Genomic DNA, 25,876 nt, shown 5'->3' on the forward strand with positions numbered 1-25,876 from the left:
CCCAGAGGTTTTAATCCCCCCAAATATTCAAGAATGGAAGAAAAAATCATGTCCAAATCTGTAGGCTTATTTTTGGGAAGGAAAAACATTAACAGACACAAAACTTATAGTGTCCATTTTACGTTTATATGCAATAAAACTGTGACTTTATCAGTCTTGAATCAATAATTGTTGTCATGAACACACGTTTTTAGAAATCTGCTGTCCATTCCCTCTGTTCTCCGAATGTGTGCCCGTGTGTGTAATTAGTGGGTGTGTGTAGGTGCGAAGACCATGTGTATAACTCTGTCTATTGGAATTTAAAACAAGAGTCTCTTTATCTCCCTGTGAAATTCTGATGTCAGGCCAGATCCTGAACTTGGCAGCCGCTCCATTCAGCTGGAACACATAAATGAGAAAAGTATCACAATTCACCCTAAAAGCACAGAAGATGACGCTCCCTTCAAGTTTTCCTTCGACTCTGCCGGCGCTCTATCTATAGCAGAACATTTTATCTCGCTCAGTCGGCTGTGCGGAAGGGGTGACTAATGCCGTGTGTGTCCGTGTCCAGCAAGGAAGGCTGAACTAGTTCTGGACAACAGCAACACTTGTGTTTTGGTGCAGGAAGTTTATAGACTACAGATGACTGATTGAAGCAGACAATTGAAGCAAACAGGGCCATATTAAATGTTTTGAAAACAAGTCTGATGTGTGTATGACAATACAGTGCATGTGGAAAGTATTCTCAGCACTTCACTTGTTCCACATTTTGTCAAGTTACAGCCGTATTCCACAATGGATTAAATTAATTTTTCACCTCAAAATTCTACAGTTTCTTCAGCGTTGAAGGTCCCAATGAGCACAGTGACCTCCATCATCTGTAAATGGAAGATGTTTGAAACCACCAATAAGGCCTGTATGGTAGAGTGGCCAGACAGAAGCCATGCCTCAGTAAAAGTCACATGACAGCCTGCTTGGAGTTTGCCAAAAGGTACCTGAAGCACTCTTGGACCACGAGAAACAAAATTCTCTGGTATGATAAAACAAATATTGAACTCTCCAGCCTAAATGCCAAGCATCATGTCTGGAGGAAACCAGGCACTGCTCATCACCTGGCCAATACCATCCCTACAGAGAAGCAGCATGGTGGCAGCATCATGCTGTGGGGATGTTTCAGTAGGAACTGGAAGACTAGTCAGGGTCAAGGGAAAGATTAATGCAGATGAAAGATGAATGTACTGAGACATCCTTGATGATAACCTGCAGTCTGGACCTCAAAGGTTCATCTTCAAACAGGGCAACGACCCTAAACACACACCTAAAATAACAAAGGAGTGGCTTCAGGGCCACTCTGTGAATGTGCTTGAGTGGCCCAGCCAGAGCCCAGTGTTGAACCTGGCTGAACATCTCTGCTAATAAGTCTGAAAATGCCTGCGCACCCACACTCCCCATTCAACCTGATGGCACTTGAGAAAGTCTGCAAAGAAGAATGGGAGAAGCTGCCCAAAAATAGGTCTGCCAAGCTTGTAGTGTCATACTCAGATAATTTGAGGTTCATGCTGCCAAGGGTACTTCAACAAGGTATTGACCAAAGGCTGTGAATACTTATGTAGATCTTATATATGATTTATTTAGAATAAATTTAAAGCATTATGGGATATCGTGTGTAGATTTTTGAGATGAAAAATTAATTTAATTTGTTGGACTGAGGCTGTGACATGACTCAATGTGGAACAAGTGAAGCGCTGTGAATACTTTCCAGATGCACATTATGACAGAAAGCTGTATGAATAGGAAATAGATTGTCTGTCTTTGTATGAAGGAGAAAGAAAATCTACTTACCACTATTTTCCTATTTTATTTATTTAGCATTAGCATGTATTTGTCTCCCAAATGCACTCATACACTCTATGGACTCACCCTGCCTAAGCTCACTTTAGGCTCCAATAAAAACAGTACACACAATTTATGCTTACTTGAACAAAGTAATCCCATTTAAATTGTATAATGAAAGCAAACAACCACTAAGAAAGTTGCACTAATTAAGCCACTGTAGCAAAAAGAATTATTCAGAGGGGAGGTAAAGTATGAAAAGGCCCCTTGTGTGAATTCACCTAGTCCTTTATGCTGCTTATTTTTCGTTTGCACCCCATTCATTAAAAAGTCACACCTCCTCTAGCAATTCATTTTCTTGAGTGTAATGTCAGACCGTGCTCTGCCATACTGGCTGGACTGCTGGGGAAGCAGTAAGAGAGAGGCTCCCAGGGTGCACGCTGTCCTCATGCTATTTACCCACAGACCAGAACCCCCTCTGAAGGCCAGGGGGAAGCCATGGCTGGGCCAGAGGCTATTAAAGCCCTGATGGCTTTTGACAGTAATTTCTTCATGAGTCGACAGCCCGCAGGGCCTGCCAGCAGTAAGATCGGGTGCCTCCTCTTGCCCATTAAAGCACACAAACTGTGCCCACAAATCACGCTCAATGGTATCTCTGTGCTCAGGGAGTGTGTTTGCACATATGCGAAAGAGAGAAGTGAGGAAGCACGACTAAGGAGAAGAGGAGGGGGGAACTGTGAGAAGGTCCTGGTAACTGGGCCAAAAGGTTTGGATGCCTTTCTTCAACTACTCCATCAGTTCAGGCAAAAGTCCAAGCCATCAGGGAAACATATTCGGAAAACCACACCTTGACGTGAAGCCAAATCATAAACTGTGTTTACATGCATTTGAGCCCAGGGGAGTAGAAACTACACAACAAAGCTCTAGCATTGTGTTGGTTATGGGACGGAGCTTCGGTAGCAGACATCTGGCTTGCTATAGGTTGATGCATTTGCTGGTACACCTGCAACTAGTATGGTGACCTTAACAGATTGTATGGTTGTTTGAGAAAAGCAAATGTTTTCGTGGGCATGGTGCTAACATCACCTTCAGGTTGACAAACCAGGAACATGGTTGGAAATTTAGAATTAGCAGATTGTATTTTAGTACATAGAGCATCACAGATGGCTGGAGCTAATCAAAAGGCGGTTTTTAAAATTATATATAGACAGGCTTGGTTGGATACTTTGTTTCTGGGAAACAGAAATCTAAATATCCTTACTACTTTAGGCCTGTTGCTTCAGATATAACTTTTCCTTTGCTGTGGATGGAGAGGGGACTTAAAAAGGCCGTAGGTTATCTATAGCTAATCCACCATCGGTTATAATCTCTCCTCTGGTTCCCCTGTGGTGTTAAAACCAGACCATTGGGTCGGATTATATCAAAGAAAGGAGAGCAATGTGCTAATCATAAATTAGAGGATAAGCCTGAGTGAGCAGGTCAGCCTGAGGTCAGCCGCTGAGCCCTATAGAGGATTGTATGTGTGAAAAGCCACAGCTTACCACTTAGCCTCAACATAATAAATAATCAGGCAGGAACAATGTACAGTAGTGTAAAGTGTCACGGCTGCTCTGAGCTCAGAGCTGTTTCTTAACAAAGAATCTATTGAAACTTTATTTTGACTCTTTGGGTTTACATTTAAGTATAGCATAATCAACCATACATGCGCATGCACACAAACAGAAGCTCATATAATGCCCTTCTAATGGGCACTCATACTGTACAGAGCTGAGAATAGTCTATTTATCTGTCTTCAGTCAATATGACAAAACTGTAAAACAGTACCATCTATTTTTTTCAATTCTCCAACGTTGCCTTAGGGGAATTGGAAAACTGTCTTTAAATGGGATGATACACGACCTCTGCTATGTATGACTAATACTTGGCTCTTAAACACTGTGTCAACAAGGTGTTTTATTAAAGACACAGCAAGAAAAGACAAAATGGCAAAGACATTACAAGATTTATATAACGAGGGAAAATACAGAAGACTAATTGGATCCAAAGAAAGTCGCTGACCTGATTCCTCCTCTTTGACACATTAAGCAGACACAAGGAGCAAAATATATAAAAGAGTTCTTTATTTCTAGTAATCATGAATATATGCGAACATGTAGAATGTTGTTTATGATGCATCTTCCAAACATTCTTGCAAACTGCTTTACAAAGTACAGGAAAAGATGAAATAGGTCAGTACGTGAGAGATGGTAAGGTTATTGTAGCTGTGTAGGAAACGATCAGTATAAACACCTCGATCTCATTAATACAAGAAGAAAAGTAAACTGGGGAGAAATGGGCACAAAAATGTAACATCAAACATGAAAACTTAGACAACTTTCAAAAGTACACTTTTTAGACACAAAAGGACACATACATTGTATGTGTTAAATATTTTTTGTTTTGTCAGGACATAAAAAGCTAACTACATAATTCACAGATTCAGCAGTCTGTTTAAATACCTCATTTCTACAAAGTGAATTTACATTTTTTTTTTTTAAAGTACAAAGTGCAAATACTATGGTTTCCATTTGCCGATTGGTGAGGGCGGATTCTCCAGATGAGAGGGGAAATCACTGTTGTAGGGCTTAGCCTTGCTTCTTTGAGGGATTCTAGGAAGAGGAAATTGAAGTTACTTCATTTGAATGTGCCCCTTTTTCAGAAATACACATTTTAAGGACTGCTTCAGTCAACACTACCGGAGACAATAACATTTCAGTTAGGCTGGAAATATGCAATGAAGGAAGAGTGTACTTACTAGTTTACTGGTTAAGCCTTCTCCTGGTATGGACCCTTTAGGATAAAAGAAACGTGACATGAATTTGAAGTATTATGGAGAAACTTTTGCAGAGTATAATTGTGCTGTGTAATTAAGCACTGCTGTTAGTGGATTCTGTTATTTGCAAGTACTGTAGCTAGGTGCTAGCTGGCTAATTATCACTTAAATGTTTTTAGTTGGTTAAAAACTATTGTTTTCCAGCTGACTCTGGTACAGCGTGCTGTAAAACATTATATTATGCCATTCAAGTGCTAATTAGACAACTTAGCTTACTCTTTTCAGGGGTGGGCAACTCCAGGCCTCGAGGGCCGGTGTCCTGCATGTTTTAGATATCACTCTGGGTCAGCACACCTGAATCACATGATTAGTTCATTACCAAGCCTCTGGAGAACTTCAGGACATGTTGAAGAGGTCATTTAGCCATTTGAATCAGCTGCGTTGGATCAATGACATATCTAAAACCTGCAGGCCCTCGAGGCCTGGAGTTGCCCACCCCGCTTTATGTCATCACTTGGCGTAGGTCACATGTTGCTGTTGGATTTTTGTTTTTGAAATGTGATTATAACTGCCCTTTGTGCATCACTTTGTCATATGGATGAACCCAAAATCTTTCTGGTGCCTCGTTGCCCCATTACTGGGCAATAACGTTTGGAGGAGAGGTTTAAAAAACTATGTAGCACAAATTTAGGGTGATTAGTTTACATTCATCTAACCTTCTTCCTTGGTCACCCCAAGGCAGCCCATGAGCTCCTGAAGAGACAGTGCTTTGTCATTGCTGATGTCGCAGTACTCCACGAACTTCTTAACACACTTCTTTGGCTTGGACTTCTTGCGCAGGAAGCGTTTGAAAGGCTTGATCTCCTTCTTTCCAATGTCCCCACTGGAGTTTTTGTCCAGCTGACTGAAATACCAGTGGACAACCCTCTCCTCCAGGGTGTGACTGGGGTCTGGCTCAGCCACCCTAAAGGTCAGGTACAAATCAGATTATCAGCAAGTAATCACATCTCTCTTTATGCAGCAACTAAAAAACAACTCAGTGAAATGCAGTCGCTCACTCTCAGTGGGGAAAAAAAGCTTTTCCCACTTTTCAGTGCACTCAAAATTGGTGAGTGGCATACATTTATGTGTTTGTGGTGAATGATTGAACCCACTGATCCATAACTAACCATAGCATGAATATACACACTTTGAAATGTCATACCTTCCCGCAGATGCTGGATCTGTGACAGCGTGCACCATGTCTGTCGACAGCGCGTCAAGAACACTTGTCAGGAACTCTGTTTTCTTAGCCCCGGGACAGCCTGGAAAATCAACCACAGATACATCGATGTGTGAAAGCAGGAATTATGCCCTTGTATGAAAGCGAGTGTGCAAACAAAGAGATTCTCTTCCAAAAAAAGCTTTGCAATAATGTTAAATGCTCTCATCATAGGTGGCCCAATAAATGTCTGGGGAGGGATGTCATGTAACAGCCGGCGTAGTTTTAATGTAGACGTCACATAAAAAGAGAAAAGAAACCCAGGACACTCGCAGTTGCTCCAATAAAGAATCAGAGCTCCCCTCCTGTGGAGGAGTGGAGGAAACCTGCCAATCATTGTGCAGTGTTTTTTCTTTCCACAGGTATAGGCATACCTGTTACTATTAACAAGATTTTACTAATTACTGAGGTGTTTGCTTTAAAGATATCCAAGCAGAGAGCAACAGACAAAATTTAGAACGCGATGTTCAACGTGTGGCGGGGTTACTCTATAAATGACTGACAGAGAATGGCAATATAATCAGACCATGAACCTATAGGGTGAAATGTGTCATTATCCACCCAGTAAAAACTAACAGTAAAGCATTATTGCATGCAGACTGATGGGAAAAAATTAAAATGAAGAACAACACTGGGTGAATGACCCTAATGACAGTAATTGTCTGTGAGCCCATTTTAAGGGTGAGGAGACCAAAGTTATTCCTTTAGAGCTGAAGGCTACAGAGACCTGAGGGATTCCAGCTCTTTTCTCCTTTCTCACAATCTTGTTTCCCTGCGCCGTTGGAGAAGAAGAAATTGTCCATAGTTTTCTGCTTTTTTTATGGCCCAGGCCTGCGGGGCCCGATTCTCCTGTGTTGGAGATAATAGCATGCTTTGCGTCTCTAACAGGTGGCGACCAGCATCGGCATAAACATCCAGCCTCTGCTCCACCTTTCAGGGCTTTAGCAGCTTGTACCGAGACCAAGGTTTTAAAAAGTCACATCCAAACTCTTCCGCGGTCTCCTTTACACGTTAAACAGACTTGTACTTAACTTTTAGTAGGCCCTCCCTGGCTCTTGCCCAGTAAAATATCTGACCCACCTGATAATAGCCAAAATGGTGCCTTGTGGACCTTCTTGTGGTAAATTAGTCTAGACAGTCAAATAATTGCACCCTCAGAAGGCAAAGTGTTTTTTTTATCTGGCTTCTAAATGAAGAGAGGTTCGTGGGATGCAGTGAGACTTGTTTGAGGCTCAGTGTTTTTCATGGAGAGCACCGGCGCTCTCTGTAATGCTGCAGGAATCTTAGCACGTCTGCAATTCATTCAGGGAGGGAAGCCATCATGTAATGTTTCAGTCGTTTCCTCTTAGCAGCAGTGCTTTCACTGTGGGGGTGGGACAGATCGGCTTCTGTATGTCTGGACACTGTTTAGCTGAAGGGAAGGACACGAATGTGCCTGCTGTCATTTGAGGGAAATTGTGTCTGGCCATTTTCCGTCCATTTCAAGGCTGCAGCAGTACACGGCTGCTGTCTTATTCCATAATAATTATAATTATGTAATACCAAAGTTTGACAGCTGCAGGACAGAATCAGGTTGAGAAAGCCTTCATGATTTCAATGTTTTTTCTTTTTGAAACGCAAAGAGCTGCACCACCATTCACAAGCCTCCATATATCTGCGGCCTGTAAAAAGTTGGCGTGTAAGTGCGTGTTTACATGTGTGTGCCTGTGCGTTACTGTCAGTAAGGAGCAGTGTTTTTGTACGGAGCCACATGGGGCTGAGCCCTGTCAGCACTCGCGGCCGCAGCTCCCAGCGCCTGCCCCAGTGCTGTCCCATGAGCCTGCTGCGGGGATAGAGTTAGCCAAATACTCAGCTTTACTTTCCTGGCTCTTCCTGGGCAAGTTGCTCCTTTCTCAAGTCTCGCCCCATAAACCTCTCAACACCAGCTCTTCAACAGCAAATGGGTTGCAGCAATGTGAAGGCAACGTTTATAATTATACCTGGATCGTACAGTAACACGGTTTACAGCCATTGACGCAATTGCTCATAAAGAAAACAAGATGCTACGTTTTTTTCTTCTTCTTCTTCTTCTTTTTTTTTTTACTGCATGAGCATACTGACTGATCAGGTGCAGATTTTTTTTGACAGGTTTAAAATTCGGTCTGTGCAACTTAACACATGCAGAGACATAATGTTTCAGTCTTAGGGTCTTTCTCACGGGATAGCGTCGCTGCTTTTTCTTCTTTTCTTTTTTTACCCCCATTGCCACCGCATACTTTCTGGAAAGCAAAAGATGAATAGCATTTGGTGGTCTACCAACCATTTATGTCTGTCTATGTCCCTCTGTTTTATATTAACTGTACAAGAATCATTGATGCTTGAGCAGAGACAGAGTGCTGCTCTCCTGCTAAACGCAGCACCTGCGAGCAGAGAGCTCAGCTCTGGCCTGGCGCACTCTTACATAAACAGTTGTGGAGAGGACTGGAACAGTGGTGGCTCTGTTCACATGCTGCTGGACTATTAACATGTTTACTAAACCACCAAAAAAAATTGCAAATTAGCCAAGCACCATTCATCTTTAAACTGTGATTTGGTTGTAGGCAGCGGTTGAACGCTGTATCTCTACTTCACCTATCTTTGGCTTAATGAGAGGTACAAGTTGTGCAGTTACGTGATGAGTAAAAAAAGCGAGTGCAGCCGAATGAAAGCTGGCGCATCTTTAAAAATGGTTTAGTCATCTCAGTGTGGTTTTGAATGTGAGTTTCATCACAGGGCAAGAAGATCATTTTAAGATCCACGTGCATACAACAACTTTAACTACAACTTGACTTATTTTTAATGTAATATCTCCCTTGCTTTAGGAAAACTGGACATGAGACAGTTTTCCAAATTTTACTAACCACGGCAGAAGTCTCCTTGAAAAGAGTCCTGCAGCTGCATTTTCCTTCCAAAGTGACACATGTAAGTCAGATACTTTTGGCAGGTTACCGAGACCTGATTCTGTTTAGCGTCTCCAGCAGAAAGTTGTTAGTTCAAGTCCTACTTCCAGCATGAAGAGAAAGTGAGGCAGCACCAAATCATGTTTTAACTTTGTCTACATATAGCAATAAATTAGCCAAATGTTTTAGCCTACGGAACATGAATGAACAACTTTTTTGTGCGCATGTGTGTGCTTGTGTGTAAAAACAGTGAATGATAGGATAATGTAACACATTAGCTAATTTAACTCTGAAAAACATCTTAAAAACCCCTCAGTGCTTAGGCCCAGTAATGTATTGGCAAGTAGTTTGTTTTCTAAATATGCCTAAAAATAATGAAATATGCAGTAATTTAATTAATATTTAGCCCTATATGTTTGTAAGTAACATTCACATACTATATGCACCCAGCACCAGCAGAGTTTCACCTGTAACTAAGTCCGCTACATGACCTCCACCCCCAAAGTGATCTTCTGCCCTCAATATAGTTATCTACACTGTTATCAATCCCATGATCACCACCTATCTCTGGCATCCAATTATCCATTATCACTCACCTCCCTGCTGTTTCACCTCTTTGCTTTCATCCCACTATGCTCCAGCTTCCATGTCACTCGAAGATGAATTCTCCCCCAATCTGTCCCTATCTCCCTGCTTATTGACCAACGAAGGGCAGGGTCTGGCAATCCTCAACTTTTTAACAAGCGTTTCCTTGACCAACAGCACTAATGATGGTTTTACACACACGCATAGTTGCACTGTTATCACAACCTTGGAAACGAGGCAGCAGTTAGAGGAAGGCTGCAGAGGAACATCCCCGTGTGGTCTGGACACAAAGAAAAAACAGAGACCGAGTCCAGTTTTGAAAAACTTACCTTGGAGATGTCTGCTTTTATAATGGTCCTTAGGTTTAGCTGGGTGGGCCCTAGCATTGCCATCACATTTTGGCTGTTCATACCTGTGACAGAAAATGCACCACGTAAAAAATAAATAAATACAAAATCTGTTCAATCAAGGGAAATGGGTGAAAGGGACTGTCAATAACAGTGAAACTATCTTTACTGTAAAGTCAGAGAGGACTCCCATGCTTTCCAATTACCCATTGCAGTTAAATCTTAGGGATAGAAATAACTGTTTTGTGGCAAATCCAGGGGCTGTGAAACACATCCAATAAGAGGGGAAGGATTTGGAGCTGGTATGAGGATAGAAATGGGAAGGGAGATAGAAGTGTGGGAGACAGGGAGCGTGGGACACAAGGAAGCTTTCACAGTCTCCGTCGCAGAGCCCAGATTGCTGCTGTGCAAGTGGGCCAAAAGCTGGCCTGGGACAATGAAGAAAATCCATGCTTCCATATGCGTGCTAATGTGCTGTCTGGCACTCTGCCTGGAGCCTTGTTAATTTGATACCCAGCCATGCTGCTCAATAAGAGTGTACCAGTTCTCCAGTCTGCCAGGCTCACTGACCTATGACCTGCCACTCACCAGACCACCGAGACACTCTGCGCCATCAGCAATGGAGATGTCCATGTGTGTTCTTAGACGTGCAATCTCACAAGTCTGACATTTATGCAGTTTTACAAATCCCTGATAGAAAACCTGTTTTTAATCTCTGAAATTTATTTTTTTTCTAAGAGCTTCTTTTCAGTATTTTCAAAGTTTGCAGGGTTGAGAGCCTGCAGATATTAAGACCTGTTGTAAGATAATTCCAAATCTAGTTTTAGAACATTTAATGCAGAAGATGCTTGCCAAAGGGCAAAATGCAAGGTCATCTAGTTGAGCAGATTCTCTTTCTTGTGACCTCTCTGCTCTGTTAAGCTTGGCTAATGATCACTTACCTGCTTTGTGTAGCAACTTTTTAGTTTGTTTCCCACACAGAACAAGGCAATAAATGCCAAGGATATTTGCACAGGGTAATTAAGTACCACACATAAAGGTGCAAATATCTGTATACCACGTTGTTTTTTTTGTAGGTGATATTTTGCCCACCTTGTAGAGGTCCCAGGTATGGGCCGTCCAGTATCCACAAGCACACACCAGCAGTAGCCAGTAGAGGGGTGGCATTGGACAGGCTTGTAAAGTCCTCCTTGGGCACAGTCTGGTACAAATACAGCGTCGTTCTTGTGCTGCCTTGCCTCTTCTTGGGCAGAAAGCTTCTCCTGGTCACATGACGAGGCTGGGAAAGATCAGAGGTTATATAGGAATCAGCAAAGGTATTAGCGTATTGGTCACAAGAACGTAAGCACACATGCATGTGGTCTATAACCTGAGCTTTTGTTTTGATGGTCTGGGTTGTGTGACTTGGCAAACACTCACTCCAGAGAGGCACATTTGATATGAACAAGAGGGTATGTTTGAAGTTTAAATTTGGACTTAGTCCTAACCAGATCTGGCAACCACATTTGGAATTATACAACGTGCATTATGGTTGAATTAATTTCTGTATAAAAGCAAAACGCATGCAGCTGCTCTCTCATTCCATTCTAACCATTGCTGCAAATCCCCGAGGAGGAGGAGGAAGAAGACAAAGGGGTGGAGGACGAGCGCTCGGAGACAGGGTGTGTAGACTGCTATATCAGCCCCCCATGGCACTGTTTACGGACATTAACGGGCTAATGACTAAGCACGGGCTCCCCGTGCCCCAAGTTAAGTAAATATTTGGACACTCAACTGCCCTTTGTGGATGTGTGTGACAGCGAGAGAAACAGACAGGACAAAGGCAGCACAGTGGTCAGTTGGGGCTATGCTGTCAAACACCCACACAGACCGACACATAGCTGCAGAATACTGTAAAGTACCACAGACCTATATGTTTATATGTTCAGAATTCCCCTGAAAAAGTGCACGTTCCTGTCTTTTATCCATACATACAGAAAATGAAGTGGCTTGATGGGATTTTACTGAGCCTCAGCAGGATCTAATCAGACTTTTTTTTCCTGCACAGCAGCCGCATTAAACAGAGGAATGGAAGGAGAGCTCTTCTGGCCATGAGGGATTTTTATCTCTTCCTCTTTTCGGTGCTTGCCTCAAGGCTCGCAGGCTTCTGCAGGATTATGGATATCCCTTTTCTTTGTTTATTTTCATTAGAGATCTTTACCCACACAAAAGAGACCAAATGAAATGCCTCCCCACTTTCTCAACCAACTTTCTTCGCTCCAGTTGTTCCGTATGGGCTCTCTTTGTTGGAGCGGGTGGGGTTTTTTTTCACCCCAATACCCCAAAGAGCATGTGGTAATCAAAACCATCAATGCTGCATTTCTCAAGCTTTTTATTGGTTGTAAATTATGATAATGGGATTCACACAGAAATGCACACATGCACAGAAGTTTCTCGTCTCTAGGCCAGCCTAAAATACTATTGTTTGTTACGAAAAGCTGCACATTTCCGAGACAACTGAGCTTAACGCGCGTGTTTGTAAAAAGAGAGCAGGATTGACCAAGCCGACTGACAGAAAATCATCTGCCCGTGCCATGTGAGGATATTTACAGGAACGCTGCAATGAGAAGAACCACAGAGAAGCAGATCCTCAAAGCCTGACGCACTCCAACACCAAGATGTATTGGTTTCACAACCCGCCATCTGTCCTTAAAAGACAGGAACAGCCTCAAACCACGATTGCTCACACAAGCTGGAAAAACACAGCGGGCTTTCAGTTGAGGTTTGCAAACACCCGCTCGCCATCATTAAGTAAAAAGCGGCCTTTGAAAACTCACATGGTGCTCTGGTTCTATTGTTCTGTCGGCTGCGAACCTGCTCCGTCCACAGAGTGGGGTACTGGGAATTGCTATCTGAAAGAAATCACCAAGGCAGCTTCATTAGCTTCAGTCAAACACATGCTCGTAAATCATCTGAAGCAAACCAAAACTCACAGCCTGTAAAATGCACATGAAGGTTATCATATCTCAAACTGCTGCAGTGGATGCGGATAATAAATTGCATATGAAAGCTGTGACCAGAGTTATAGCATCAAAAGATGGGTGGGTAGGCTAGAATCTATTATTTATCAAATGATCGCATTAGCGTGACGCCGTAAAACGCTACTTTGCTCAAAAAATATATAAACTAGTTATAAAAGTGCTCAAATGCAGCAGCTTTCCATTCTTTATCTTTGAAGTAAAACGTGGGAAGCAACTTTTCTACATATATAAGTACCACATCCTCCTGCTACTGCATAGCTGCTGGTTATTTAACTGACAAGTTCAATATTTCTGGCAGATTTCGATAATACTAATTTAATGACTCATTTTCTTATGCTACTGTTGGACTATGCTTTAGAATGAAATATGCTTCACTTGCTGTATACAATACACAAGAAAAAAAATTTCATCATATCTCATCATTACAAAACAGTGTTTTACTATAACGTTTTCCACAGTGACCTTTTTGGAGCATGGTGCTGTAACTGACTCGGGCAGGCTCTTCTGCCCATTTAAGGGTTTTTTTCTTTTGAGTCAGTCAGCGGTATGTCAGTAAACACAGGCACAGGACCAAACATTTTTTACTCACAGTCTGATGAATAACAGCTCACCTTCTTCGTGTTCGGGAGGCTGAGGATCGATCACTAGGTCGGTGTCATCTGCATTTAGAATGGAGAATATTTGCAAGGAGACTACAATTACGAGAGTACGCTAGATTAGAGAACACTTGAACTATGTGAGATTTGCACATTGCCCGGTCAAGAAGGATGGAAGCAGAGTTAGAGGGATGAAAAATGACCAAGAGAGGCTGCACGTGTGCTGAAAACTGAAAGATGTGACTTGCAATATGAGAAAAGGAAAGCTAGGAATGTAGTGGTCACATATTCCAATGGTATCACGTCATGCAACGGAGGGAGATCACAGTGCTACAGAGGACAGATTTTGATCAATTATAGTAAATTAAGAGAGAATTAGGACTGATTGTCCCTGATGTTCTTCTTCAATCTTTCATTTCCTGCACTTGGATTAGGAAAGCTGTGCGGAGGTGGCGGCGGCGCAGAAGAGGGTTAAAATGCAGTAGCCAAGTTTCAGATGAACCAATTAACAGCGGGAGAACTGAGTATGTTTGTTTGGTCTCCGTTTGTTTGATTTGTGGTGAGAGACAGCGATGGAGGTTTTGGAGCGCTTCGGGTGAAACCATGGCTGTAGGTGTGGTTAACCTCAGAACTGGTCACTCCTCCTGCTTGAAGTAAAGCCCCATTAATGTATGAGTCAGAGAATCTCTAATGGTTGGCTCCACAAACAGGGATTAGGCTCAAATACATTTTCTTTAACAATGACTTTCCATGGCAAAGTCAAATACAGTTATGGCAGCCATTCATCTCCTCAAACACGTAAGGTGGATAAAAATACGTAGAGTCTGTGTGCAGTGTAAATAACTGAGGCAGACGTGTTATTACTCTGCTCACTTCAAGGATGGAAATGCCATTTCAAAAAGTGCATTTATGATTTGGATTTATGATAAACCACTAATGGCCTATCTTTACTTTGTGGCCTTTTACATGACTGTAACACCTCTTTAAGCATGTGCCAGGAAACCCCCGTGCTATTTGTGGTCATATGGCATTAGTTTTACTGCTGTTTGTCAGTCGTCAGCTGCATATGATTCCAGCATGTGAATTTGTTAAGTCAAGTAACAGAAATGGCTTTATTGCAAAATGCTAAGTGCACATCTCTTCCTACTTTAAGAAATGCTGCAAAGGCAGCTGTGAAATGGCTTCTTTTTTCTTTATTTTTTTTTACTGATGGGCTTTTGCTGAATCAAAATATTGATGCAATCACTGCTATTTTGAGCGCTGGCACACCACAAACCTACAGTTTATTCTGCTTTTCACCACCCTGTTTATCCAACCAGTTCAGATTGAACCACAACCAACCCCTCCACCTCTTTTCCTCCCTCTTTCCTTCTCCCACAATCCCACCTCCTCTCTCAAATTTTGCATTCCCACTTGATCTATGCGTAATGACTTGGCTGGGTTCAGACAGACGCTATACCCAAGACTGTTTACACAGAGAGAAAGAGAGAGACAGAGCGAGAGAGAGGCACAGACATGAATGTCACACTGACAGGAATAACCCATCTGACAAACACAAGTGGATGTGCACACACTTTCTCTCTCTCTCTCATGCAACCATGCACTGTCACATACAATCACATAATGAGTCAATCTGAATGAACCCAAATTGTACTCTTTGTGAGTCAAATCACAGCAGTTAAACAAATTGTCTCTTAAGAGATGAGAAAGCTATACAAATTTTGGAGCGCAGTCACAGGGAAGCTTAGTGGTTGTATATCTGGAAGAGGGAAGATGCTTGATGAGAGACACAGAAAAAGTAGACTTGAGTGTGAACATTTCGCTGTATCTTATGACACTGTGGCTGAAAAAGGAACCAAAATGGAGAGAGGTTAGTGAAGGAGAACTTAAGATAAGTCAGCGGTCCTCCGGTCTTGCTCCTGCTGCTTGCCTGGTAAAGACAACAAGCAAGTTATAGGCACCAAAGCTGCCAGTGGTGTGCAAAGTTTATCACACACTCTTAACTCAAGACTGCTTTTATATCAGCCTTCAGGCAGCTCGAACGTTCATGAATTGACAAAATATTAGTGAGGCAAGCCTAAACAGGCGACCTGTCTTGAACATCTCTGACAAAGATGAAGACAAATAGACAGATACAAAGGAACACACACACACATTCTCAGTGCCAGCGTTGATAGGTACATACATGCACACGAACAAACACAAAAGCAAACATGCATCGCCAAGGAGCCAGCGTGCCTATGAGGGGGAACTTTTCTTGAATTCTCACCTGATTTACCAGGCTCTCTTGTGGTTGTCTTCTCCTGCTTTGATCCTGAAAAGCAAAAGGCTCAAATTAACTAAACATTCACAACCGTGCTGCTGATTTTTCCTTTTTGACAGAGACAACAGATTGGAAATCTTTGGCACGCTTTAAGAATAAAATAGGCTGACACACGGTAACTCTTAACCCCCTACCCACTTTTATTAAAGCCACCTAATTTAAAAGTAACACGCTGCAAGTCAGCTGGAATGTGTTTTATGAAATATTTAGGCTTCATATCAGCTTACCCCCATACCCTAACCCTAACCCTGCCAAATGCAGCAGAAACACTGCTGCAGCAAATATTACTTCTGCAGGCTTCTTACTATTGAGACAGCAACAAACTACAAGGCAGCCCCTTAGATGCAAAGGGATTTGATATTTTTAAATTTCACCTTTACTTATACAATGGGAGAGACAGTGCGTCATCTTCAAGACTGACCTGTTTTAAATATGTTAAAACATACACGTCATATAATCAGCTAACTGGAAAAATACAACTAAAACTAAAAAGACAGTAACAATAACACATCATGAACAGGAACGGCCATCCAGTAATCTTTTCTCCTTTGTCCTTAGAATTTGTTTAAATTCCTTGAGTTCAGTTAAACTGCACAGCTTCAAATCCTGTTGCAATTTGCTCCAAGTATAAGGAGCATTGTAAGAAAATGCTTTTTCCCCAAGTTCTGTATGTGGTGAGGGAACAGTGAATGTAATAAAGGCTTGTGAGCGGAGGCTGTAATTACTCTGTTTAGGTGACATACAGGAAGTTAGATACAATGGTGGCAATTCAGTTATTGATTTATAAATGAAAATAGACCAATGTATAGTCTGTGTGTAGACAGTGAAGGTAAGTTAACCAAAGAGTATAGAGTACAATGGTGGGTACAAGTTTTACATCCTGTGATGAATCTCAAGAGGATAAACCACATCCAACATCTGTAAAGAGCTAACAGCAGTGTTCATAGTGTTTGGCAGATGCTACCCTCCAGTGACATTTACATTCCTCGCAGCTGAACTTCGTTTCTCAATTCTGCAGCACAGATTTTCTGCCAGGCTTATTTTTACTAACGCCCCATGCCTTGAGCAACACTCAGTCCTCGTATGGCCCTCGAACCCTCTGGCCGTCAGTCCACTCGCTGACCGCTTTCCCACAGGACTGAATGCTACACCCCCACACAAACATAAAATGCCATTTTATGCTGTGCTGACTTTGATTTATCATCATTGCTACACTGAATTACTGAAACCAAGTGTCATACGTCAAGCATATTACAAAATTAGATGCCAAGAGCTGAGAACTGCAAATCTGAAAAGACTTGGGTTTTACTGACCTTGGCATCGAGGTTTCTTATTGGCCACTGCTGAGCCACTGATTGGCCGGCCATTGGGGGTAACACACCAGCAGTATCCAGTGTAGCTATGGCACTGAACCTGCAATCAAAACAGCATACACACACAGAGTCAGTACAAGCTGCATTTGGAAACCCATCATGTTAGAATCAAATGAAATGAAAGAAGAGTTTTATTTGTGCGGAACAAATGAGAATTTTTAGAAAAATGTTGACTGTTGGTATGGTTGTTAGCTTTGGCTTGTGCAGTAAAGTTAATATAATTCATAGAGTGTTGTTCGTTACCTCGCTGTACGTGCCATCAGGGTTGCAAACAGGCACAAAGACCTGTGGGAAGAGCTTCTTGGCCTGCTGCTCTGTGTACTTCTTCTCTGCTACACATCTGGATGTATCTGAGGAGCATCACAAATCAGCAAAATCACTAGACACGCTATTTTCTTATGGTCCACAACTATGTAAGCAACATACTTAAAAAGTCAGAAGAAGATGTCGAATTTTACAGACGATGAAGAATAGAAGAAACATGCAGGGAGAGAGCAGCGACGGAGGGGGAAACAATTCAAGACATTTCGGAAGCAGCAGATACTTGTGTGGCTGGGAATAGAACCAACACCCCCACTCTTATTAGGACAAGTCAGGCAAGCCTGCACACCGCCTGGTGGTAAAGCCATTACTGAGCGAGACAGCTCATGCTGCTCTTGTAAGAACATTCCAGTCACCCAAGAAAAGGGCTGATGCACGGGGAAAACCTGACCCTTCCTTAATGTCTGAGTCTGCCTCACTCTCCTCTAAAAACCTCGACCGTCTGAGAGGTTCAGCCAAGGTTGTCCTCTCAAACTCAGCAACTTTTCATCCAAGTGTGCCTCCAGTTTTTGCACATCCCTCAAACCAGTCTTCCAAAGCTGCTTTATCTCACCTGGCCAGCAGCAGCAGCTGTACAAATGAGTCTGATGGTAACTCAGTGTAATGCAGTAGCTACTGCAAAGTGCTGGATGGGCTTCAAATCGCACTGAAACAATAATTAATGCCAAGTTTAAAAACATTCACCAGTTTGATGGCAGTCTTGTTGCCAGCATGGCTTCTAGGTAGATTAGCCATGTGCACTGCTTTCTCTTACTCTAGTGTGCACCCTTTGTGTGTGTGCGTTTTGCTGACTGGTGAGGAGAGCAGGCAAGATGCTGGATGCTCTGGAGGGAGGAAAATAGTGAATTGAGGAGCTCTAAAGTTAGCTGCAGTGGAAAACCCCAAAACCATCATCCTTCTCCAGGGGGCTCTGACCAAAAAGCTGACTGGAAAAAATGACAGGACACTTGAATCATCCTAGCACAGTGATAGAAAACAAATGTGGTGCCACTCTCACCATCTGCACAATCCCATCTCTGTGCTTTTAGGCAAGGCGAGACCTCCGGTTTATTTCGGGTGCTGTTGCTGTGTCTATACTCCGCCCCCCGCCCCCCTATCCAGAAGCAGTAGGGGGGTCCAAACTCTTATAGACCCGATGTTATTGACGCATACAATACGACTTTCATGGACCCTCGTGCCTTTCAGCTTCCTGGCTGGAATCCTCTATTCTGCGTCCCGGCACTGTCCGCCACATCCAGATGTCCGCTTAGAGACGTTGCCATGGAAACCCAGCACGGGCATAAAATTGTGGAATGCTTTTCCATCATATGACACCTCTTTTTAAGCAAACTTTTTTGCTCACATTCCCTGTATTAGAGGTCTAATGTAATGCGGTAAGAATGGGTCATTGTCCCCAGTCTACAGAGCGATGAACTAGCAGTATAGAGTGAGCCTGTGGGGCAGGGGTGAAAGGGTTCGGGGCTGAAGAACTGGGGTGTATGGGTTCTTCTTCCTTCCTTCAACGACTAACAATGAGAGAGTGTGTGAGCTTCCTGACCTCACAGGCTCTCCTTCCCTTTCCCTCTCTTCAACTTATCATATATATAAAGCTTTACATCCAGGATGATGAAATCTTTGTCACGATTTGTCAAGATATTTCTGCAATTTCCATAAATGAGGAAATCACTCATGTAATCAAAATAATTCATGATTTGTCAAATTAATGATGCGTCTCTCATCACACAAATGGTGTGAAATTATAAAACCACGCAGGCAGCAGTAAGCCCCCACTTCTACAGTGTCAAACCCACTTGTCCTCCCACCACTCAAAGAATCAATTATGCTGAAATGAATTTAACCCACAAGTTTCTACTGTGACCCCCCTCTGTGCATTTGAGAGCATCAGGCGGCGATGAAGCGTGACTCATGACCTGACCTTTGCATGGCCCTCGGCTGACCTCCAGCTGGGAGTCGCGGCACTTGGCTCGGAGGTACTCGCAGCGCGATGTGAAGGTCCTGCCATCGGAGGCGCACAGGGGCTTGCGAGGAGCTCCGCTGCATTCCATGTTGCAATCCTTATCCTGATCCACCCGCAGGAACTGCACAAGTGAGAAGGGAGGAGATAAGCAGAGAAATCAGTTGCTAAATGAGCCATTTCTGGGAATAAGTGTACTCTGCACCAAAACATTTTAATCTGCACACCAACAGGTAGGAGTTTTGAGGAATTTAGGAAGGCTGGGAGCTGGTGCTGGTGGAGCAAAATGTATTTTTGTGAAAACAAGCTACAACAGAAAAAAAAATGCCTATTATTAAAAATCAAGTGCAAGAAGACACTGATAATCTGTACAAGACAGACACAAAGATGGGGCAGTGTTGCTGCAAATCTGCAAAGGTGCAGCTGTGCTTTGTCTTTGTCTAAAGGGCTAAAGAGGACTTGACTAACACTTCCTCTTTTCTTTGTCTGTGCCAACACCTGCACAGGTATTCACCTGGAATCACTGCTAAGGATGTTTTACTCAGCCATGAAAAGAGGAACAAGGACAGGAGAATCCAGGCTCAACGCATCGGATCACCTGTGTCAATGCCACCATTGTATCTGCCACCACGGTATGAAACTCCCTCGCCAGGCCACACAATGGGGCCGTGGTGGTGGAAAAGGTGGGGGGTGGCAACAAGCTGTGACGGCTACAATGAATTAAAAGACAGCGAATGGGTACCTGAATAAACTAGATGTCAGCGGGGTTTGTGCTGCTACAGTGTGAGCGGCTTCATAAAGTTTGCATGATTCATTCACTTTGGGCAGACTGAAAAAAACCCAAAAAACAAACAAACTTGATACTCATGCAGATGCAGGTGCACTTTCAGTCAGTCTTATCCACAGAGAAATACCTCGGTGAACTTTTGTCTCCTCTTTTAATAGAAATAATTGCACATATGAGACACTGTTGTTTTGTTCTAATTTTCCTAGATTCACAAACACCCCAAAAATCTCTGCATGTCATCTATTATACGGCAGACAGATAGACAGACAAGTGGGAACTTTCATCCACTCCCACTTATCAATCTGTGGCAAAAACCGTTTGCTAAAAAGGCTGTGGTAATGCCAAAGACAAAATTTGTTGTGTCTGACATCTTACAAATATACTGAGGAGGAGGAGGGGCAACTCCCCCTCCCCACCCCCCGCATTCTGACAGGCAGAGCTGCAGGGCTGCATGCACCTGGAAGAGGGTTAACAGGTAAGGTAAAGTTGCCCTGGGCCAGTGGGAGGGAGGGGTGGGGGGGAGGTAACACAGATACACTCTGTCAACCATGCTCATAAATCTCCCAATGGGTAGATCAGAGATGGTAGGCCCGTTCAAACACACTAGAAGAAGGAGCTGTGAGGGGGAAGATGAATGTGTTGGAATGAATCAAAGATTTTCGAAGGGTAAGTATAAAACTGTCACGAGGAAGACAAGAAGCTTTATACAGTGTCACAATGTAGATGGAGATGATTTTTGGGGCTACATTCATTTATAGTCTGTTGTTCTGAAATAAACAAGAGGTCTTACTCTTACTGTCTGTAATAACATGTCACAAATCATCAAACAGTTATCCTTTTAAGGCAGAACTGGGGAAATTATCCATTATATGTTTGCTCTCTCTAATTGATACCTGATCAATATAGAACACTTTGCTGTGACTCCAAGCTCTGATGTTCTTAAGATATTTAAAAGTAGAATGGGAGGCAGAACCTTCAGCGTTCAGGCCCCTCTTCTGTCAAATAAGCTCCCACTTTGGATCCCTTTCTACTTTTAAGATCAAGCTTAAAACTTTTCTTATTGATAAATCCTATAGTTACGGCTGGATCTGGTGACCCTGAACCCTTTCTTAGTTATGCTGCTCTAGGGCTAGACTCCTGGGGGCTTCCAATGATGCATTGAACATTTCCTCCTCTCTCACATCTTCTAACTCTGTTTATACACCACTTTGCATTTAATCATCAGTTATTCTCAATCTCTGGCACTCTTCCACAGCGTGTCTTTTGTCTTGTCTTCCTCCCCTTATCCCCAACCAGTTGTGGCAGATGGCTGCCTGGTTCTGCCGCAGATTTCTTCTTGCTGAAAAGGACTTTTTCCTTCCCAATGTTGCCAAGTGCTTGCTAATGGAGAGTTGGTGTGATTGTTGGAGTTTTCTCTCCACCATGAGGTGATGGTTGTTATAATTTGGTGCTATATGAATGAAACTGAATTTAATTGATCTGTGCAGAAGATTCCTGTTCATAAAATATTAGTGAAATCAAGATTGAATTTGAAACAAACATCTGCACTTTTTGTCTTCAACTAAACACTTAAGATGTTCTATTTTTGGTTGCTTATGTATTTGGCTCGCTCTTGATAAACACAAGATCTTACATGTCCTGCCCCCACTCCCTCATTGCATCTCTCAGCTGTTTGAATTATTTGCATCATTGCATTTAACTGACAGAGTCCCATTAGTACAATCCTCCCTTCCTTCTGTTCCTCTTCTCTCCAGTGCTACTAGCTTCACACACAGGTAAGGAGGGCATACGTATTCAACACAGAAAGTCTCTCATAGCTCCCCCTTCACATTCAGACAGTTCTGAAGCCAATTACTACACTGATGGTGTCTTAGAGCATCCAACCCCACTTGGTGGTGACTGTCCAGCACTTGCCACAGCCAATGTACTGCCACTACACCAGCATTAGCCCCTGCCAGCCAGCAGACTGACATCGCAAACAGAGTCATTCAGCGGCTCAGCATCCTGCTAGAAGTCTGCTCTCCAGCACACACAGCATAGTGCCAAGCTCCAGCAAGTTTACAGTGAAGCTCCAAGAACGCAGCATGGAAAAACACAGTTGAAATCATGAAATCAGCCACCCATGAAATCAACCACCCAGACTCAGTTTCAGACATCCGAGTATTTATTTCTAAGTCGTTTCAAAGTTGGCCACACTGAAGGAAGTACAAAAAAATAAGATGTGAAAGTGAGGGAGAGGAAGAAACTTTGGAGACTAATGGTGCTTTGAGGGCTTCTTCCTCCTGTGTCCACCTAATTGTAGTTAGCTCTCTGCTACAGATCTCTGTGTGTTTTTTGCCTGTGGTGATGGATGGGTGAGGCTGAGGCAGAGCCCCGACACTCCCCTGATGTCTCATTCCAGCCTCTCTGAGTCGACACCATCATCCTGCACAGGAACATGGTGGAGAGTGATGGATGGCCTCTGCTTCAGCTACATGCGGCACAGACTTCCACCCTGAATTATCATAAAAGGAGACTCGTGCAAGTCTGAACACGCATTTTGACTCAAATCAATTTATTGCTCAAATCCCACTCCCGTCTACTTGCAGACATCTGGCGCTCACTTTCTCTGTTTGCCTTTCTCTTTATTTGGCCTCTCTCATGATTTTTTCCTTTTGTTCTTTGTGGGATCTCTCTTGGAAGATGCTTTTTGCATCTGCTCTAATAATACAGGAGGTTGGCAAAAGAACAAGAGACAGGCAAGAGAGGGCGAGGCGGGTGGAGTGTAAGGGAAATTTTTTTTTTCTAAGATCAACCAGCATACAAATCAAATCCTATTACCTCCCCCTGGCTCGACGGCATTGTGGGATTGAATGGGGTATGGAGGAGGCGAACCTCCAGCAGAGAGCGCATTGTAGGCTGATAAGAGCCTTCTGGGCTGGGAGGCCCCTGCTTCCAGCGCCTTGAGAGGCCCCTCACACCACAGCCTCACAGGGTCAATGGGGGCCCCAGCTGAGAGCTGTGGCAAACGTGTTAAATGCCCTTGCCGGGAGTTTCCTGTGTGGATGCTAGGATGCAAAGGGAATCATTAGTTTCCAGCATGGTGGAAAGGGAAGAAAGTGTCAGCCTTTAACCAGCCTACTAACTCAATCAAAGGAAAAAGGCATTTAATTGCTTTGAAAGATGTTAAAAAGAAAAGGAGGTGTCGCAAAAGGCCAGTGATAGTCATGTGATAAAGAAACCCGCCTCTTTGAGCAGGTGGAAAATTTTAGGAAAGCACTTGGGGGGCAACAGGGCCCATGTTAGATCAAGATTTCTACATAAAGATTTGAAAATGAGGCAGCCACTATTCTGTGTGCCCTCATCTTCTCACACACTATTTCATATTTCCATAAACAATGGAAAAAATTGGTCTCATGAATAACCCTGGGCAAATATCTCATATATTTAACTGCCTGTCTGACCTCAAATATGGACAAAATATAACATGAAGACATTTTCTTTTAACTAGTAATGGTCTCTCCTGTATATGTTAGACAATAAGCCATTAATCACTTGCAACCTTCTTTGTATAAGAAAGTTTCATGTGTTATTCCACTAAAGACAGTCTGATTAGCCCGTGTTGGGAGGTACGGCACACAATATGAAACAAAATTAAACTGAGGCACGCAACAAAGTAGAGAAGTTTCTCGTTCTTACACTCGTCTCCAGAGCACAGCAGATAATGTGTCATATCCACACAACCACAAACACAGCTACACCTGTGTAACCTTTCTATTAAATGACAGTAAATGGTATCAACCATGGCACAAATAGAGAAACGCTCCTCACACTAATTATCTGTAGCCTTGGTCTGTGTGTGTGTTTGTGTGTATCAACTCAGTGAAGCATCTGCTCAGTACAACACTTCCTCCCACATTCCACAACTCTGTAGTGCCGTCAGGCAGAAAGGATCTCCGACCCTTCACCTGAAGGTTAACAACTCATGGCCATTTGTTTCCAATTGGATACCGAGGCATCTTCTCCAGAACCATAAATACTGGTGCTGGGAGAGGTGGCTGTCACATCAGCCTCTAAATCAAAAGGGGGAGCCTCTGACAATGCACATTCCACTCTCTATTAAGTGTCCTTTAGCACTGTACCTGCACTTGATCATGGCCATGAAATTCCCCAGAAGATGCACTTTCTGTCAGAGTTTAATGTAAGATGGAGAGGATGCTGCTGTAAACAATGCCATGTGCTTTAATGCAGAAGATCCCGGCAGCTCAGCCTCTGAAGAGCAACTAGAACAACAGGAGCAAACCAGACAGAAAGGCAGCAGAGCCGAGAAGCTGGCAGGCAGGTTACAGCAGCAAAACCAAACCTGCAAAGGATCTGCTGCACACCCACCAACTGCTTACAAACCTGTAGCCTTTGCTGTGCCAACACTCTGTAAGCTGTGGCGCTCAGTTTACATGACTGACAAAAAACACAGAGCCATTTTCTCAGTGCACAGCTCTAGTTGATGCTCTCTTGAGCTCTAAAATGGATTTCTGCCTCATATAAAACATCCGACTAATACAGCCCACTTCTTTTAGAGCAAGATAACCTCAGACTCAGACTTCGGTGTAAGAATGTGGCACAGTGTAGTAGTAATTGACTTCAAATGCGTCATTATAGGTATTGACTATTTTATTATTTCAGATTCTTAGACTAAATAGATCACAAGAAGCTTGACTTTTAAGAAAAGGGTGCGTAGGAACTATTTCTTTTATATTAAAAAATACTTTCCAGATTGTGAATTTTGGAATTTTATTCATAGAAAGCACAAGCACATCCTTTCCCTTTAAAACAACTTTTACTCATGAAATTGAATGACATTCATTCCGGGAGTTAAGTGCCTCCTCATACCTTGAGAGCGGAGAACTTCTGAACGCCTCCAGCGCACTGTAGACAGAGGAAGACCAGCAGTGGACAGATGCGCATCCTGACGCAGCGTGGTAATATACTCTCCAAATTACGCACGGTCCAAAATCGTGTTGGCAGGAGTTCACCTAGGCGCAAAACTGTCTATGGGAGAAGTCAAAAATTGTTTAAAATCCGCACCAGTCCTTTCGAAGAAGTCACTGGGGGTCGGTGGTGTATTTCACGTCGTTTCCTTGGTTTCGTCTGCCAGCCCGTTTGTGTAGACACGCTCCTTATTTCTGGCAGTCCGATAAACCCCCCCGTGTCCCTGACCTTTTCCCCTCCCACGGTGTCTCTTTCTCCCTCTCTTTAACTCAACTTCGTTTCTCCACACCCCCTTTTCTGCTACACTTGATTCTGTGGACTAGATCCCTTATCGGATGCAGGCGGGTCCCCTAGTCAGTCAGGTAGGCGTAAGCTTACGCCGTCAGCTGCTGGTAGTCAAACACGTCAGGTATTCTTTTCTTTCACGCAAGAAAGTGGTGTGAGGATGCTCAACCCCAGTGAAGAGAAAACACAGGAAGGGGTCAGAAAGTGTCTGCTAGGTGGATCAGCAAATACATTTTCGTTCTGGTGGACGCATACGCAATCACATTCAATTTTTTGATTATACGGCTATATACAATTCTCAAAACAAAGTTAGACAAGCCCCTGAGTTTCACACAATACAGATTAAAAAAACAAGGGGCGCCTAGAATAACAGATATTTTGGCAAACCATTAAACCATTCTCAGCTTTGTAACTATATGCTGTATGAGCACGAATCAGTTTGCAGTTTCTTCCCAATAACTCTCCATTCGCCGAGTCCACGGCCACTAGTGCAACGTTTCAGAGCGTCCCATTA

General features: G+C 43.1%; 1 protein-coding gene across 2 annotated transcripts; it reads right to left on the reverse strand.

Moving 5' to 3' along the window:
* Positions 1 to 3,915: 3,915 nt before the first annotated feature.
* smoc2 (SPARC related modular calcium binding 2) lies at positions 3,916 to 25,456 on the reverse strand. Of its 2 annotated transcripts, none has more exons than XM_026190559.2 (13): positions 24,979 to 25,456; positions 19,284 to 19,446; positions 17,291 to 17,397; positions 16,988 to 17,087; positions 15,621 to 15,665; positions 13,367 to 13,414; positions 12,552 to 12,626; positions 10,828 to 11,014; positions 9,718 to 9,800; positions 5,829 to 5,928; positions 5,341 to 5,588; positions 4,607 to 4,641; positions 3,916 to 4,460 (listed from the first exon to the last, which is right to left on the reverse strand). In XM_026190559.2, exons 1-13 carry the CDS (start codon positions 25,051 to 25,053, stop codon positions 4,437 to 4,439), a joined length of 1,290 nt encoding a protein of 429 aa, XP_026046344.1. In that variant the 5' UTR covers positions 25,054 to 25,456; the 3' UTR covers positions 3,916 to 4,436. The 2 variants fall into 2 exon arrangements, with proteins under 2 accessions (XP_026046344.1, XP_026046347.1); XM_026190562.2 differs by having other exon boundaries at positions 13,367 to 13,447.
* Positions 25,457 to 25,876: the final 420 nt, after the last annotated feature.

The sequence above is a fragment of the Astatotilapia calliptera genome, chromosome 13 (assembly GCF_964374335.1).
Source record: "Astatotilapia calliptera chromosome 13, fAstCal68.1, whole genome shotgun sequence".
In the NCBI taxonomy this organism is placed as follows: Eukaryota; Metazoa; Chordata; class Actinopteri; order Cichliformes; family Cichlidae; genus Astatotilapia; species Astatotilapia calliptera.

What these genes read in the sequence shown, in the direction of transcription:
- smoc2 (XM_026190562.2), bottom strand. Translation starts at nt 25,053, where the DNA reads ATGCGCATCTGTCCACTGCTGGTCTTCCTCTGTCTACAGTGCGCTGGA. An exon ending in TAAGAAACCTCGATGCCAAG is followed by an intron (nt 15,666 to 16,987) that starts GTCAGTAAAACC and finishes TTTGCTTTTCAG; the next exon opens with GATCAAAGCAGGAGAAGACA. An exon ending in AAGGCTTAACCAGTAAACTA is followed by an intron (nt 4,461 to 4,606) that starts GTAAGTACACTC and finishes TCCTCTTCCTAG; the next exon opens with AATCCCTCAAAGAAGCAAGG.